At 43.5% G+C, this 17,633-nt stretch overlaps 1 protein-coding gene across 1 annotated transcript in view; it reads right to left on the reverse strand.

Moving 5' to 3' along the window:
* The window catches only part of HID1 (HID1 domain containing), a 73,013-nt gene that overhangs the window by 33,610 nt on the left and 21,770 nt on the right, over nucleotides 1–17,633 (reverse strand). Inside the window, exons 2-5 of the mRNA XM_069752147.1 lie at nucleotides 3,474–3,623; nucleotides 3,217–3,387; nucleotides 2,836–2,952; nucleotides 2,195–2,301 (exon numbers count right to left, since the gene is read on the reverse strand). Coding sequence (XP_069608248.1) covers nucleotides 2,195–2,301; nucleotides 2,836–2,952; nucleotides 3,217–3,387; nucleotides 3,474–3,623 — 545 coding nt within the window. The remainder of the gene's footprint in view (nucleotides 1–2,194; nucleotides 2,302–2,835; nucleotides 2,953–3,216; nucleotides 3,388–3,473; nucleotides 3,624–17,633) is intronic.

Here is a 17,633-nt window from a genome sequence, read left to right on the forward strand (position 1 = left end):
TCTTTCCTGAGTTATTTACAAGTTTATGACACTTATAAAATGTGTTTAAAGTGCTGCCCATTGTGTTGGATTGTCAATGCAACCCTCTTCTCCCACTCTTGACACACTGATAGCAACACCGCAGAAGAAATGCTAGCACAGGCTTCTAGTGTCCGTTTCAGATGCTGCACATCTCGTATCTTCACAGCATAGGCAATTGCCTTCAGATGACCCCAAAGATAACAGTCTAAGGGGGTGAGATCGGAAGACCTTAGTGGCCATTCAACTGGCCCACAACAACCAATCCACGTTCCAGGAAACTGTTCATGTAGGAACTTTTATCTTTGGGGTCATCTGAAGGCAATTGTCTATGCTGTGAAGATACGAGTTGTGCAGCATCTGAAACAACGGATACTGGAAGCCTGTGCTAGCATTTCTTCTGCGGTGTTGCTATCAGTGTGTCAAGAGTGGGAGAAGAGGGGTTGCATTGACAATCCAACACAATGGGCAGCACTTTGAATATATTTTATAAGTGGCCATAAACTTGTAAATAACTCATGAAATAATAAAGTTACGTTAAAACCAAGCACACCATTGTTTTTCTTCTGAAATTCTCAATAAGTTTGATGTGTCACATGACCCGCTTCCCATTGGAAAAAATAAAGTTGGATCCAAATGGCCAACTTCAAAATGGCCACCATGGTCACCACCCATCTTGAAAAATTTTCCCCCTCCCATATATTAATGCGCCACAAACAGGAAGTTGATATCACCAACCATTCCCATTTTATTTAGGTGTATCCATATAAATGGCCCACCCTGTATATACCTGTATATCATCTCCACCTGTATATAGCATATACCTTCATGTCATCTTCCCCTGTATATAGTATATCCTGTTCTGTGGTTTGTGTCGAGCAATTTTGTTGAAGCTAAAAGGTTTTTTTTTAACACAATATTAACTCCTTAAACTGCCGATACAACTTTTAATGGCGGCAGTTAAGGGGCCTTATTCCTCCTGCACCTCACGCTCCTTTTTTATATACAGCATTTTTCTGCAGCACAGCTTTTCTCCTGTATAGTCGCCTCCTCCAGCAGCACCTCACACTCCTCTTCCATATACAATTGGAAACACTTGATCCTGAGAGAAATTGCACTAATTGCAATAAAGTGAATCGTATACACAGCCTACTTCTTCTGCAGCGCAGAACCACACTTTTCTCCTTTTGACCTCGTTCACACGTTATTTGGTCAGTATTTTTACCTCAGTACCTGTAAGCTAAAACTTGGAGTAAAACAATCAGAGAAAAAGTAGTATATTAGAAACATGTCACCACTTCTGTATTTTTCCCTCAGTCATGGTTTTGGCTTATAAATACTGAGGTAAAATACTGACCAAATACGGAATGTGTGAGTGTTGCTTTATACACAGCCTCCACCTGCGGCAGCACCTCACTTCTCTCATTTTCCCCCTCACATCTCTATCCATGAGGCGCCTCCCTTTCCCTTGACGTCATGCCTCACAGGAGCAACTCCATTCTAGACACGACAGAGCTAGATGTGGCCTGTGCCTGCTATGCGGAGTGTGCGTGGCTCGATACACACATACATACATTCATACCCTCAACTTTATATATAGATGATACAGGGAACCAAACATGTAAGTATCCTCTACAGTTAGTAACAGGTCAGGAACTCTAACAAGGTCCTTTAGAGGGCCAAGGGTTACTAGTGCTAATTGGTGGCACTAGAGAACTCTAGAGAGGTGCAGATTTTAATTCACAGGGGGGCATGGGATGGCCTACAAAGCCCTACACCAACTTGGCACTCTCCACGAAGAGAAAGATTACCCTTTAGGCCAACAAAGCATTAAAAACATACTTAGCGGATAGGTCACTTGTGTACCTAGGATTATCTAGCCATAAAGTAGACATTTCCCCATCAGAGCAAATTCTTCTTACAGTTTAGGCTTTGTTAACAATGTCGCCAAATTTTTAATTTTACATCAAAGGACGAAAAAAAAAAAAAAAAAAAAGAACCGAGTGCCAACAAATGCATCATAAGATGGAAATCAATCGCCACTGACTTCTGCCATTGTGCCCATCATTTTGATAGTAAGAATAAGTCTGAGTGTTGCATTATTCTTCTTGTCATATATGACGGAGCCTCTGAGTCCTGCTCTTGGTGTCTTACCACTGGGCTGATGGTCACCTACCTGTTGAGATCATGTGTGTGGTTGGGTGCTGGAGAGTGAGCAAAGCCAACGCCAGCTTCCCAGATGTACTCACAGCTGTCAAGAGTGTGAATGTCTTCTGAAGTATCCTAAAGAGAAGGAATAATCAAATGTGACCGGAAAATGCAAATTCACCAAAATCTAGTAAAGAAAAACATGTTTGAACCTAATGGAAATTCTGTCTACACTTTGGGGTTTTTAATTCTTTCATTCCAGATTCAGTGATTTATGTGGACATTGAAAGAGAGTATTACACATTGCAGTAGCTTAGGTATCTATGGTTACAGCCACTAAAAGATGTCTAACTGTCACTATGAGTGGTCGTAACCATAGATACCTAAGCTAGTGCAATGCCCTGCACATGTGGTAAGCGACACAGCTTATCAGAAGAACTATACTACATTTCTAATTGGAGATATTTGCTAATATTATTAAACCTACTACATATTGAGATAGGATCTTGGAGATGGGAATACCCTTTAATGTGGGGCATGTGCCATCCCAGCTCAGCGCAGACTTTGCTGGTCTTTGACTCTCGATGGTACACTTTACACAATTAGATAGACATTTGGATTCGGGAGAACTAGTCTTCCCAGATTATACTAGTCTGAGGTAGTGCTCACCGCTCCACTCTTCTTGTGACTTTGCACTGTAAAATCTGGACAGAAGAGAAGATCGGCAATGGCGAGGAGCAGAGATTCAGCTAATGGACGAGATCCATCTTCCTCATCATCCTCATCCTGAAAGATAACAGAAATGTTGTGTAATGAGGAAGCCAGAAAAATGAGTCACCATTTTTATTAAATGAATCGAAAATGTACAGTCTCAAAATACAATGCGTTTGGGGGCTCAAAGTCCCTTTTTCAAGCACACAGTCAGGTTTGGCAGTACATTTTGCGATGTCAAATGCAAAACCGATCCAATATGTTCACAAGGGAAATTTTACAAAAGTAAAAAAATAAGAATAAATGAATTGTTCCTCTGAGAGGTTTTGATTATGTTACCTGGTTACGCCCGGCACCAGGCACTGAGGACCAAAAGAATCCCCTCCAGTCTGGGTCCTCAAAGATATATGGCAGTACCCGAGTCAACAACCGGGCACAGTTCAACACCATTTGCTTTTCATTGTCTGAGTGACAACCGCTATCGGCACCTGCCACCAGCTTTTCCACTGCCTGCAGGGCACAGATATTAAGTATGTCAAGAAACGCATTTCAAAATGGAACACCCCGAATGTTATTAGTGGCTTGTCACCATTTACCTTGTAACATAATGTGGCCAAGTTTGATGGCGACTCCTCTCGGACTGCACGAATCTCAGCAGCTGGGATCAAAGCGAATACATCCTGCACAGAGGTGGCCGAGTCAGACCAAAATTGGTCCCAAAAGGCGTCATCTGTGGCTTCAACCGGCTGCAAGAAGTAAAAATAAAATAGAGAGAATTTAAAGAGTTGTACACAATAAAAACAATGTTGACCTGGGCAAGTTTAATAATATAAACACATGAAACAGTTAACAGGTTCCCTTTAAAATTGATATATTTGGGGGCAGTGTTCTGGATCACTGCGTTGAGAAACACGTGATGGTGTCTCCGCGGTGTTGGATGTTTTGGTCACCACGAGGTCAATCATCTGTGCCTTTATAGCCTTTTTACTAGGCACTGCTCCTGATAGCCAGTTTCCTACTCCACACTGATGAGGGGCAAAAACCCCGAAACAGCTGTCTGTGGATGGATACCATGCTTGGCATAGGTGGTTTTCCTTTATTGGATGCTGCCCTTCCCTTGGTTGTTCCTTCCCGGGGAAAGGCCTGGCTATTCACTGCCTGCGTTGAGAAACACGTGATGGTGTCTCCGCAGCACCTCTACTTGCATTTGCATATTTGGGGACAGTGTTCTGGATCACTGCGTTGAGAAACACGTGATGGTGTCTCCGCGGTTTTGGATGTTTTGGTCTCCACGAGGTCAATCATCCGTGCCTTTATAGACTTTCTACTAGGCACTGCTCCTGATATCAGTGTGGAGTAGGAAACTGGCTATCAGGAGCAGTGCCTAGTAGAAAGTCTATAAAGGCACGGATGATTGACCTCGTGGAGACCAAAACATCCAACACCGCGGAGACACCATCACGTGTTTCTCAACGCAGTGATCCAGAACACTGCCCCCAAATATGCAAATGCAAGTAGAGGAGCTGCGGAGACACCATCACGTGTTTCTCAACGCAGGCAGTGAATAGCCAGGCCTTTCCCCGGGAAGGAACAACCAAGGGAAGGGCAGCATCCAATAAATGAAAACCACCTATGCCAAGCATGGTATCCATCCACAGACAGCTGTTTCGGGGTTTTTGCCCCTCATCAGTGTGGAGTAGGAAACTGGCTGAGGGGCAAAACACCCCGAAACAGCTGTCTGTGGATGGATACCATGCTTGGCATAGGTGGTTTTCCTTTATTGGATGTTTTCCTTTATTGGATGCTGCCCTTCCCTTGGTTGTTCCTTCCCGGGGAAAGGCCTGGCTATTCACTGCCTGCGTTGAGAAACACGTGATGGTGTCTCCGCAGCTCCTCTACTTGCATTTGCATATTTCGGGGCAGTGTTCTGGATCACTGCGTTGAGAAACACGTGATGGTGTCTCCGCGGTGTTGGATGTTTTGGTCTCCAGGAGGTCAATCATCCGTGCCTTTATAGACTTTAAAATTGATGGCCTAGCCTTAGCAAAAGGCCATCAAGATTAGATCAATAGTGGTCCAAGTTTCGCACTCCCACTGATGATTGCTTGAAGAGAGGCCCCTTCATTGTGTACATAGCTCTGTACTTCTACTAGTGGCTGTGCCTGGAATTACAGCTCAGATCCAACCAAGCACAGGCACTACTAAAAGTACAGAACGGTGCCCCAAAGACAGTGATGGGGAAGGGGCACTAACTGGAGCATTGCAACCACTAAAACAGCAAACCAGCAGTGCCAACAGTCAGAGACCCACCAATCTAATGCGGATAGCCTATAAAAGAGCCAGATAATCCCTTTAACCTCTATATGGTGATTGTCCAGACCAGCTGCAGCCTCGGGCCTTAACGGTGTGTCCTGCCCAGAGGAGTGCAGGGGCGCTCAATCTGGCCAGCTTCAAAGAACAGCTTATAAGTGCTATGGCAAAGAGCTTGCCAACAAGTGATCTTTACCTAGGAAACCGACCACCTCTGATAGAGGACACAATAGAGTTAAAAATCCCCCCATACTTGAGAACGAGGATTTTAATTAATTTTTTAAAGAGGTAAACTGCAAAAGTTGCTAGTTTTTACAAGCAGTTTGCAATTTTACCCATATATGACGATGAGACAATCCCTTTAAAGGGTTATGCAAATTTTTATACATCGATATTGTTGGATAGTGCTTGCATAAACTGTAAATTGCAAAAGGGCTTGTTTATTAAAATTGTTTGGGTTCTTGACATATTAACACTATTCTCTTGTATATGGCTCATTGCCTAGGTGACCAACCACCACTGTAGTTTAGCAGCAGTGGACGAGCATGTGAAGTGCTTACAGGATCTTTTCTATTGAGTTGGCTGGGATCGCGGAGTGCGCCGTTATATCCCAATCCTGGCCGGCCTCTCTGCACTGTATATAGCTAGCCACCTAGGCAATTAGCTGTAAATAAACAAAGAAAGTGATTATACATCAAGAACGCCTATGTTTTTAGTAACTATGGTCAATGGCAAAAGTGCCACTATCCCACAACACTCATCTATGAAGATGGGAACAATCCTGCACGCATTTTGTCAGCATTAAAGGGGTTTTCCAGTACGTTAACATGGACGACCTATCCATAGAATAGATCATCAACACCAGTTCGGTGGCGGTTCAACATCTGGACGATCAGCTCTCCCAGTGCTGGCTGGACGTAATCAGTCGCAGCTTGGAACAGCACAGCTGCATCAACTGAATACTGGTCACAGCGGCGTGCTGCACATCCTCACCTATGCATGTGAATGGCGGCGGATTACAGTCCTGGACCGCGGACACATTTGCACTGACGAAGTTATACTGCTCTGCATCCAAGCACTTCTGGCCGCAGCCAGCACCGAAAACAGGTGACCGGAGGGGTGCACCCCTACCAATCTGATATTGAGAACGTATTCTAAGGGTAGGCCATCGATATAAATGGACTCTGAATGATTGTAAATAGCCGCCAGCTGTATGGAAATATTTTACATTATATGGATGTATCCTTTAAGTTGTGTACTATATATACAGGTCCTTCTCAAAAAATTAGCATATAGTGTTAAATTTCATTATTTACCATAATGTAATGATTACAATTAAACTTTCACATATTATAGATTCATTATCCACCAACTGAAATTTGTCACGTCTTTTATTGTTTTAATACTGATGATTTTGGCATACAACTCCTGATAACCCAAAAAACCTGTCTCAATAAATTAGCATATCAAGAAAAGGTTCTCTAAACGACCTATTACCCTAATCTTCTGAATCAACTAATTAACTCTAAACACATGCAAAAGATACCTGAGGCTTTTATAAACTCCCTGCCTGGTTCATTACTCAAAACCCCCATCATGGGTAAGACTAGCGACCTGACAGATGTCAAGAAGGCCATCATTGACACCCTCAAGCAAGAGGGTAAGACCCAGAAAGAAATTTCTCAACAAATAGGCTGTTCCCAGAGTGCTGTATCAAGGCACCTCAATGGTAAGTCTGTTGGAAGGAAACAATGTGGCAGAAAACGCTGTACAACGAGAAGAGGAGACCGGACCCTGAGGAAGATTGTGGAGAAGGACCGATTCCAGACCTTGGGGAACCTGAGGAAGCAGTGGACTGAGTCTGGTGTGGAAACATCCAGAGCCACCGTGCACAGGCGTGTGCAGGAAATGGGCTACAGGTGCCGCATTCCCCAGGTAAAGCCACTTTTGAGCTACAGAGAAGCAGCACTGGACTGTTGCTAAGTGGTCCCAAGTACTTTTTTCTGATGAAAGCAAATTTTGCATGTCATTCGGAAATCAAGGTGCCAGAGTCTGGAGGAAGACTGGGGAGAAGGAAATGCCAAAATGCCTGAAGTCCAGTGTCAAGTACCCACAGTCAGTGATGGTGTGGGGTGCCATGTCAGCTGCTGGTGTTGGTCCACTGTGTTTCATCAAGGGCAGGGTCAATGCAGCTAGCTATCAGGAGATTTTGGAGCACTTCATGCTTCCATCGGCTGAAATGCTTTATGGAGATGAAGATTTCATTTTTCAGCACGACCTGGCACCTGCTCACAGTGCCAAAACCAATGGTAAATGGTTTACTGACCATGGTACTACTGTGCTCAATTGGCCTGCCAACTCTCCTGACCTGAACCCCATAGAGAATCTGTGGGATATTGTGAAGAGAAAGTTGAGAGACGCAAGACCCAACACTCTGGATGAGCTTAAGGCCGCTATTGAAGCATCCTGGGCCTCCATAACATCTCAGCAGTGTCACAGGCTGATTGCCTCCATGCCACGCCGCATTGAAGCAGTCATTTCTGCCAAAGGATTCCCGACCAAGTATTGAGTGCATAACTGAACATTATTATTTGTTGGTTTTTTTGTTTGTTATTAAAAAACACTTTTATTTGATTGGATGGGTGAAATATGCTAATTTATTGAGACAGGTTTTTTGGGTTATCAGGAGTTGTATGCCAAAATCATCAGTATTAATACAATAAAAGACCTGACAAATTTCAGTTGGTGGATAACGAATCTATAATATATGAAAGTTTAATTGTAATCATTACATTATGGTAAATAATGAAATTTAACACTATATGCTAATTTTATGAGAAGGACCTGTACACTGACATTATACACTGCTGCTTCAGAATAATATACGGTATCTACTATATAATTGTCTAAGGGTCACTTCCGTCTTTCTGTCTGTCCTTCTGTCTGTCTGTCACGGATATTCATTGGTCGCAGCCTCTGTCATGGAATCCAAGTCGCTGATTGGTCTTGCCAGCTGCCTGTCATGGCTGCCGCAACCAATCAGCGACGGCCACAGTCCAATTAGTCCCTCCCTACTCCCCTGCAGTCAGTGCCCGGCGCCCGCTCCATACTCCCCGCAGTCAGTGCCCGCTCCATACTCCCCTCCAGTCACCGCTCGCACAGGGTTAATGCCAGCGGTAACGGACCGCGTTATGCCACGGGTAACTCACTCCGTTACCGCCGCTATTAACCCTGTGTGACCAAGTTTTTACTATTGATGCTGCCTATGCAGCATCAATAGTAAAAAGATCTAATGTTAAAAATAATAAAAAAAACAATAACCCTGCTATTCTCACCTTCCGTAGTCCGACGATGCGCTCGCGCCTGCCACCAGCTTCCGTTCCCAGAGATGCATTGCGAAATTACCCGGAAGACTTAGCGATCTCGCGAGACCGCTAAGTGATCTGGGTAATTTCGCAATGCATCCTCGGCACGAAAGATGGCGGCAGCCGCGCGCGCATTGCCAGAGGTTCGCTGGATCCTGGCGGGTGAGTATAACTATTTTTTATTTAATTATTTTTTTTTTTAACAGGGATATGGTGCCCACACTGCTAAATACTACGTGGGCTGTGTTAGGCTACGTTCACATTTGCGTTGCGTCGGGCGCAACCGCGGCGACGCATGCGTCATGCGCCCCTATATTTATCATGGGGGGCGCATGGACAGGCGATGTGCTGCGTTTTGTGACGCATGCGTTTTTTTTGCCGCAAGCGTTAGGGCGCAGAAGACGCAGCAAGTTGCATTTTTTTGGCGTCCAAAATTCGGCAAAAAAGGACGCATGCGCCGCAAAACTATGCGTTTTAGCGTGCGTTTTGGTGCATTTTTGTTTGCGTTGTGCGTTGCGTCTCCGACGCAACATCGCACAACGCAAATGTGAACGTAGCCTTAGATACCGCGTGGCTGCTATATACTACCTGGCCAGTGTTAGATACTATGTGGGCTGTGTTCTATACCACGTGGGCTGCGTTATATACTACATGGCTGCTATATACTATGTGGGCAGTGTTATATACTACGTGGCTGTGTTCTATACTGCGTGCTATATACTACGTGGCCACTGTTCGATACTATGTGGGCTGTGCTACATATTACGTGGGCTGTGTTATATATTACATGGCCAGTGGTACATACTACGTGGGCTGTGTTATATACTGCGTGCCTGCTATATACTGCGTGGCTGCTATATACTACGTGGGCTATATTAACACATCGGGTATTCTACAATACGTATGTATGTATATAGCAGCCACATGTTATATACCACAGGCCACGTAGTACTCCTATATACTACGTGGCCTGTGCTATATACTATGTGGCTGCTATATACATACATATTCTAGAATACCCGATGCGTTAGAATCGGGCCACCATCTAGATATATATAATTGTCTAAGGGGTATGTCTGTCTGTCTGCAACTTCCGTAACGGAAATCCCGCATCGCTGACTGGTCTCGCCAGCTGCCTGTCATGGCTGCAGCGACCAATCAGCGACGGGCACAGTCCGATTAGTCCCTCCCTACTCCCCTGCAGTCAGTGCCCGGGGCCCGCATACTCTCCTCCAGTCACCGCTCACTGAGGGTTAATGCCAGCGGTAACGGACCGCGTTATGCCGCGGGTAACGCACTCCGCTACCTCTGCTATTAACCCTGTGTGTCCCCAACTTTTTACTATTGCTGCTGCCTATGCAGCATCAAGAGTAAAAAAGATGTAATGTTAAAAGTAATAAAAAAACCTGCTATACTCCCCCTACATAGTCCGCTGAGCCGCGCGCGGCCTCCGCCAGGTTCCGTTCCCAGAGATGCATTGTGAAATAACCCAGAAGACTTAGCGGTCTCGCGAAACCACTAAGTCATCTGGGTAATTTTGCAATGCATGCTGGGAACGGAACATGGCGCCAGCCGCGCGCGCATCGCCTGCGCCAGAGCTTCGCTGGTTTGGATCCCGGCAGGTGAGTATATAACTATTTTTTATTTTTTTTTATTTTTTTTTTTTAAACAGGGATATGTGCCCACACTGCTATATATATAAGCAACAGAAGTAGGCAGGCACCGCACAAAATATAACGGCGATCAGCCACGTGCATATGGATCTATATAAGCAACAGAAGTAGGCAGGCACCGCACAAAATATAACGGCGATCAGCCACGTGCATATGGATCTATATAAGCAACAGAAGTAGGCAGGCACCGCACAAAATATAACGGCGATCAGCCACGTGCATATGTATCTATATAAGCAACAGAAGTAGGCAGGCACCGCACAAAATATAACGGCGATCAGCCACGTGCATATGTACACACTGCTATATACTACGTGGGCTGTGTAATATACCGCGTGGCTGCTATATGCTACCTGGCCAGTGTTAGATGTTATGTGGGCTGTGTTATGTACTGCGTGGGCTGTGCTATATATTACGTGGCCAGTGTTATATACTGTGTGGGCTGTGTTATATATTACGTGGCCAGTGTTATATACAACGTGGGCTGTGTAATATACCGCGTGGCTGCTATATACTACCTGGCCAATGTTATATACTGCGAGTGCTGTGTTATATATTACGTGGCCAGTGTTATATACTGCGTGGGCTGTGTTATATACTGTGTGGCCACGCAATATTAATGCATCGGGTATTCTACAATATGTATGTATGTATATAGCAGTCATAAAGTATATAGCACAGGTCATGTAGTATGTCTGCTATATACTACGTGGCCTGTGCTATATACTATGTGGCTGCTATATACATATTCTAGAATACCCGATGCGTTAGAATCGGGCCACAATCTAGTACTGTATATACGGTAATAGTCTGTATATAAACAAAAAAAAACACATTGTGGAGCCCACATTCTGCAATATACTGTACACAGTTTCACTAATACTATAACATAAAATATGTATATATTGTATTCATGTCCTCCAATATAAAAATGCAGTCAGCCGGCACCTGCAGTGTATGGAGGAGAAGGAGGTGCTAAGCATGTATGGACTCGGAGTAAGATTAGTAGCCGACTGCTGGTGACCTCTTCACGGATGTCATCTAAGGGTTAAATACAGCTGTCTTTTTTTGGGTTCCCATAAGCTTCTCTACAGGATTTCAAAAACCCCAAGAAAAGATAAATGTATGTGCAAAAAGATAATAAACAAACTGCCTCTTCAGAGAGGAAGCGGGCTTGAACTCTATAGTGCCTCCTGTTGGAAGCAGCAATCCTACAAGCCACCATCAACCCTTTAACAGGCCTTCAAATGTGACAGGATAAAAGCCAAAGGTTCAAAAGGAAAAACACTTATAAAATAATGACATTGTAGTCACTGGAACGGTGTTTTAAAATGATTAAAAAAAACAGGAGCCTTAGGCCACGTTCACACGCTCAGTATTTGGTCAGTATTTTACCTCAGTATTTGTCAGCAAAAACCAGGAGTGGAACAGTCAGAGGAAAAGTATAATAGAAACACGTCACCCACTCCTGGTTTTGGCTTACAAATACTGAGGTAAAATACTGACCAAATACTGAACGTGTGCATGTGGCCTTAAGGGGAAATGCACTTCTGAAGTATTTCCACGTCACTCATTTTCATGATTGAATTCACCATATACATTGGAAATGGTAAAGTCTGCAAAAATCCCTCACAAATAATTAACATTCTACGAATTTTTTAAATATGAAATGCAGGTCAGCTGAAATATTCCAGTACTGATAGGTCAAGCATTTTAAAATCTCATCTTTTTATCTGGTACAGTATTGTGGATATTATGCATTGTGCTCATCTCTATCTCGCTTGATTAATATTACACTAAATCAGCAATGTGCAGGCCACTGAATTTAAAAAAAAAACATGATTTACTCCTCAATAAAACACCACAAAATACTCCAGTAGACATCTAACTTGTCCACTGCCGCTTGTCATGTGTAATCCATTTCTAGCAGAAGAAACGCTGTCCTAGAATACAGCGAGTGGGATCCGGTCCGTGTCTCTCTGCTCCTTCTACTCTGCCTATCAAACTGCATAAAAGGCATAATACAGGTGGGCAAACATGCCACTGAAAAGGAAGTTCCAGAACTAATAGTGCTGACTGAATGATGATTAAGAGAAACCACCCCCTGACAGAGGGAATGGCACATTATAGTGCTGGAACATTGGTATGTATTCGATTAGCATGTACGATAAAGCAGCGTTAACACGTTGTTGGGCATGACCGTGCTGTTCTACAGGTTGTGCGTGAAAGGACAGGTATGCAGCTGTCATGGCCAGCCATATCAGAGATTTCAGAGGCCGGCCACACACATCAGAGCTGCCAGCCAGGACATATTTATTTACTTATTCATTTCGGACATGACCTTGGTGCTTTTGTTTTCAGGATTCGCTGTTCCAGGCGGGGTCTAGATTAAAGAGACGGTCTGAAATACAAATTCATTTTCATCCTAAATCCCCATCTATTTAATGCCATAATCTAAACTGTTTTCTAATATACTTTCATTAACAATTCCCTAACGACACTATCTAACTGCTTTCCTTATTTTTGTTGCGGGGCGTGGCTGCTCTCTGCACGCCGGAACGTTACTGCTGATATGAACCGACGAGATAGGGATTTAGTATGACAATTAATATGTGTTCCGGACCACCCCTTTAACTTCAGTTTTCTATATTAAAGAGATCTTGTCACAAAGTCAAATGTGGGCAGTTTCAGCTCTTCCTTTATTCCCACTGCCCCCAAGTATTCGATTTTTTGTTTTCTTTTTTTAACATCTGATATGCAGGTCCAAATATTTATTTTTTTCTTTTTACTAAAGAGACGGTGCTCACAGGATTTTTGGGGGGCATCACTAAGCTGCTCTGCATTATTATACATATACCAGATCAAAAAAAAAAAAAAAAGAGAGGAGGAATACCCAGAAGAGCAGCGGGAATAAAACTGAAGAAAAAAAAAATGACCATTTATGACTTTATTAACCCAAGTCCCCAGCCTCAAGTATTATTCGCCTGCTGCCGTCGTCAGCTGTTCCAAGTCCCACGACTGTCTCAATCCGCCATTTGGTGACCGCTAGTCAGAGGTAACGGTCACAAGCTCTCAGTGTAAGTCTATGGGAGCCTCGTTCTGGCTCTCGTAGACCTACATCGAGTAGTGATCTACCAGCAAACACTGCAGCGACCCGGCAGGTCACAACCCGCAGAAGACTGGTAACTAGTTCTAGGTGTAGAGGACGTACGGAACCATTCCAGCGGTAAAATAAAAAACATAGGAGTGGTCCTTAAGGTTACACTTTTTTTTTTTAACCGGCTTATAAAAAAGAAACTTTAAGGCATCCGAGCGTATACAGATTATTTTGACTGTATACAGTTTACAGTGAATGCAGCTGAGGTCTTTATATCAGAATTATGGGCTGTATCCCTTATAGCCATTATCCTTTATTATGGTTTTACAATATTTTTTGGAAAGCTGCATGTCATACGTTTGCAATCCTCAGAACGTCCGTAGCCACATGAGTGACACTAGCAGCTTTTTCTATACGTGTGATCAATTATGGCTAATTAACCAGTGAGCGGGAGAGGGAGAGGCTTGTGCAGCGTCTCCGGAGGCCACTCGGAGCGGTGACGCTGACATGACGCACACACTACACACATGCTGCATCAGGCGTCTGCGGCTGCCATAAGGCTTAATACTGTAGATGGGCAAACAAAGGTGTGGGGGTAGAGCTGTGTGCAGACAGTTACACTGCCAGGCCGCCCCCAGCCACGTCTGTGCGACCAGGAAAACAAAATGGATGTCAAACAAGACAAATTAACTCATAAAGAGGGGTGGGCTATGGGATGGGAAATCTGCTGTTGTCATGGATTCCCGGCAATGTGCCTTACTGTTGGAACTTGTTTTACAGGCCTTCTGTGTGTGGGTAAAGGTTCACACTGCGTTAGTGCAGTCCATTCAACGCATACGTTAAACGGGCTGTGCTGACGCAAGTGCCGACTTTGCACAGCGCTAGCGCAGATGGAGCATCTGATAGCTCTATCTGCGCTAGCAGTGACGGACCCGGAAACGCTGCAGCCCGCGTCTCAGGTCCGTTACTCAATGTCGGACGCATCGCTAGCGCACGCCCACTGTGGGCGTGCGCTAGCGATGCGTCCGACATTGCATTCAATGGCGCCGTTAACGGACTACGTTATGCCGCGGTGTGACGTAGTCCGTTTAATGGAGACACTGAACGCAATGTGAACCTTAGACAGGTGTAACAAGAAAGCAAATGCCCTTCCCCCTCCGTAATATTCAGCTAGCCTGGAAAAACTGCCCCTCTCCTCACATTCAATATATGGTGACAAGACACGTTACAAAAAACGACATTAAAAGTAAATTACTAAATATATTTCATTAGTAAATGTGTCTAAGGAGGTAATAAAATGGCCAGGGTCTTGTTACTCTGACAATGTTAGTAGGACGGGTGCCTGTGAGCATGTGCAGTACGAAGCTCGTGGTGGTATAGGGTATCGCCAGGTCACAGCAGCAGAGCTTCCTACTGCACATGCTCACAGGCTCCTGTCCTACTAACATTATAGATCAAGCAAAGAAATGCAAAAAAATATCAATTATTGTGTGTGATTGGATGTGCCGCTGATAACGCGCCATTTCAGCAGTCACCCGACTACTGCAGCCAATCATGGGCCCCAGCAGAGATTGAACAAGGCTTCCTGAAACACTGGGTGCGAGTTAGAGCAGGTAAGTATACATAATTCTATTGCTTTTTACCTATTTGTGGACAAACACCTTGTATATAGAAATTGAGCAGGCCACAATTTTTGTGCATGGATTCATATATAAAACGGTTTAGGCCGATAGCAGGATGAGGGACACCGGAGCGCGTCTCCATTCCTACCCAATAGGGCTGCCGGAAGAAAACAACTGCAGAGCTCGTCAGCCCAATAGAGAATGAACGGAGCAATGGGTGAGCGCGAGCACTGATGCGCCATCGTAAAGAGGATGAAAGTTCTGATTGGCCAATCTGTGCGCCCTAAGGCTATGTGCCCACGTTGTGTTTTTACTGCGTTTTTTAGTGCAAATTTTAAGCTGTCTTTTACAGTACCAGGAAAGGGATTTCAGAAATCTCATGCACATAAATGGTTTTTTTTCCTGAATGATTTGGAAAACTGATTTTTTTTTTTTTTTTAAACTGCAGCATGTCGCTTCTTTCAGTGTTTCATCACCCATAGAAAGCAATCAGTAAAGTGCAAAAATGCAGCAATACACACATGTATGTTTTCGGTACAAAACCCTTAAAAGTTGCATCATGATTTTTAGGGGGGGGGGGGTGTCTAAACTTTTTCAGCAAGCACAAGAGACAACAAAAAAGCTTTTTGTAAGCTACTTCTTTACTGCCAATTGAGCAGGTTTTGCCTACAGAAAAAAATGCAGCAAAAACGCAAAGTGTGAACATAGCCTAACAGTCAGGTCCCCGCCAATAGGTGATAACCCTGTTGAATGTGGCCATGTAGTGCAGAATCTCTATTCGGGGGTCTGGGTGGGAGACATATATATAACCTCTGGCACTCAAAAAATAAATCACAATTTCTTTGCTTTTAATTAGTGGATTTATTCACTACCGGTCATATCATAACAGACAATCTCCAATGTTTCGGCATTTCATGCATTATCAAGGAAGTCTAAGATAAATAATGAACAATCATGTGTCAATAATAATAATAATATAACGTACAACATAATGTATACAATCCATACAAATCATATATCCTGTGATGCCATATGGTAGTGAAGATCCCTATGAAGAAAAAATCACCGAAAAAAGTGAACCAGTACACCTCTAATCAGGATTATAAGAAATTTATACAAGTATACCACATACTATAAGAACCCAGTGGAGGCCTCAAGAACTCAGGACACAATGGAAAAAGAAAAAAAAGTCAGATGAGGAATAACCCTTAAGCGCCCAGATAAAGTATAATGATCCAACCCATAAAAAATACCTTGGTCCAGGCTATATACTAAAGAACAATTGCGGAATCAGCCAATCTGCTGTTAAAGTAAACATAGTGAGCAGTCCAGTAATAAATTGACCATACCTATAGGGCAATCCCCAGAGCATAAATACCTTAATCCTTATGGAGCCACGTGAGACCGGTGTGCGCGCTGGCCTGCAGTGATAAACAGTGCCGTAAAGTGGGTTTAAGTGCTGTGTGATCAACTAGGTCACCTCCGCTCCCAGCATAGCGCTGTACATGGAGAGGATCCAAAGCGAAAGTACGCGCATGCGCAGTGTAAAATACAAGCAAAGAACAAGCGACAGCATCGCATCAGCTGTATAACAGCTGATGAGACAAAGCGCTTGCGCAGCACAGCGCTATGAGACAAAGGGAGATCATAAGTCCCAGCATAAACCCCCAAACCTAAGATAACGATATTGGACACTGAAGGCAGCAGCATATATTAAAGTACCCAGGCCAGCGCGCGCACCGGTCTCACGTGGCTCCATAAGGATTAAGGTATTTATGCTCTGGGGATTGCCCTATAGGTATGGTCAATTTATTACTGGACTGCTCACTATGTTTACTTTAACAGCAGATTGGCTGATTCCGCAATTGTTCTTTAGTATATAGCCTGGACCAAGGTATTTTTTATGGGTTGGATCATTATACTTTATCTGGGCGCTTAAGGGTTATTCCTCATCTGACTTTTTTTTCTTTTTCCATTGTGTCCTGAGTTCTTGAGGCCTCCACTGGGTTCTTATAGTATGTGGTATACTTGTATAAATTTCTTATAATCCTGATTAGAGGTGTACTGGTTCACTTTTTTCGGTGATTTTTTCTTCTCTAGGGATCTTCACTACCATATGGCATCACAGGATATACGATTTGTATGGATTGTATACATTATGTTGTACGTTATATTATTATTATTGACACATGATTGTTCATTATTTATCTTAGACTTCCTTGATAAAAGCATGAAATGCCGAAACGTTGGAGATTGTCTGTTATAATATGACCTGTAGTGAATAAATCCACTAATTAAAAGCAAAGAAATTGTGATTTTTTTTTGAGTGCCAGAGGTTATATATATATCTTGCATTGGAATTTTTTTCCTCTGAGCACCACCCGATTGGATATACGAGTGCGCCCCCTTTTGTTCTTGTTTATGGGTGGGAGACAACATGGTGGCCAGATAGAACCCAATAAATTATAGCAGCTGCTGTTTTTACTGTAAAACTCACCATGACAATCCTGAAAAAGGACAAAAAAAATAATCAGTAGAAATATAAATGTTAAAAAAATAAATAAATCTAAAAGACATCGCTACTATGCGGGACTATATAAAGAACAGGAGTCAGGTGTGTACGAGCCTTTCATGTGTTACACAGTAACCCATCTACTATATAATTGTCTAAGGGTCACTTCCGTCTTTC

This window comes from Ranitomeya imitator, chromosome 2 (genome assembly GCF_032444005.1).
Source record: "Ranitomeya imitator isolate aRanImi1 chromosome 2, aRanImi1.pri, whole genome shotgun sequence".
NCBI classification, from domain to species: domain Eukaryota; kingdom Metazoa; phylum Chordata; class Amphibia; order Anura; family Dendrobatidae; genus Ranitomeya; species Ranitomeya imitator.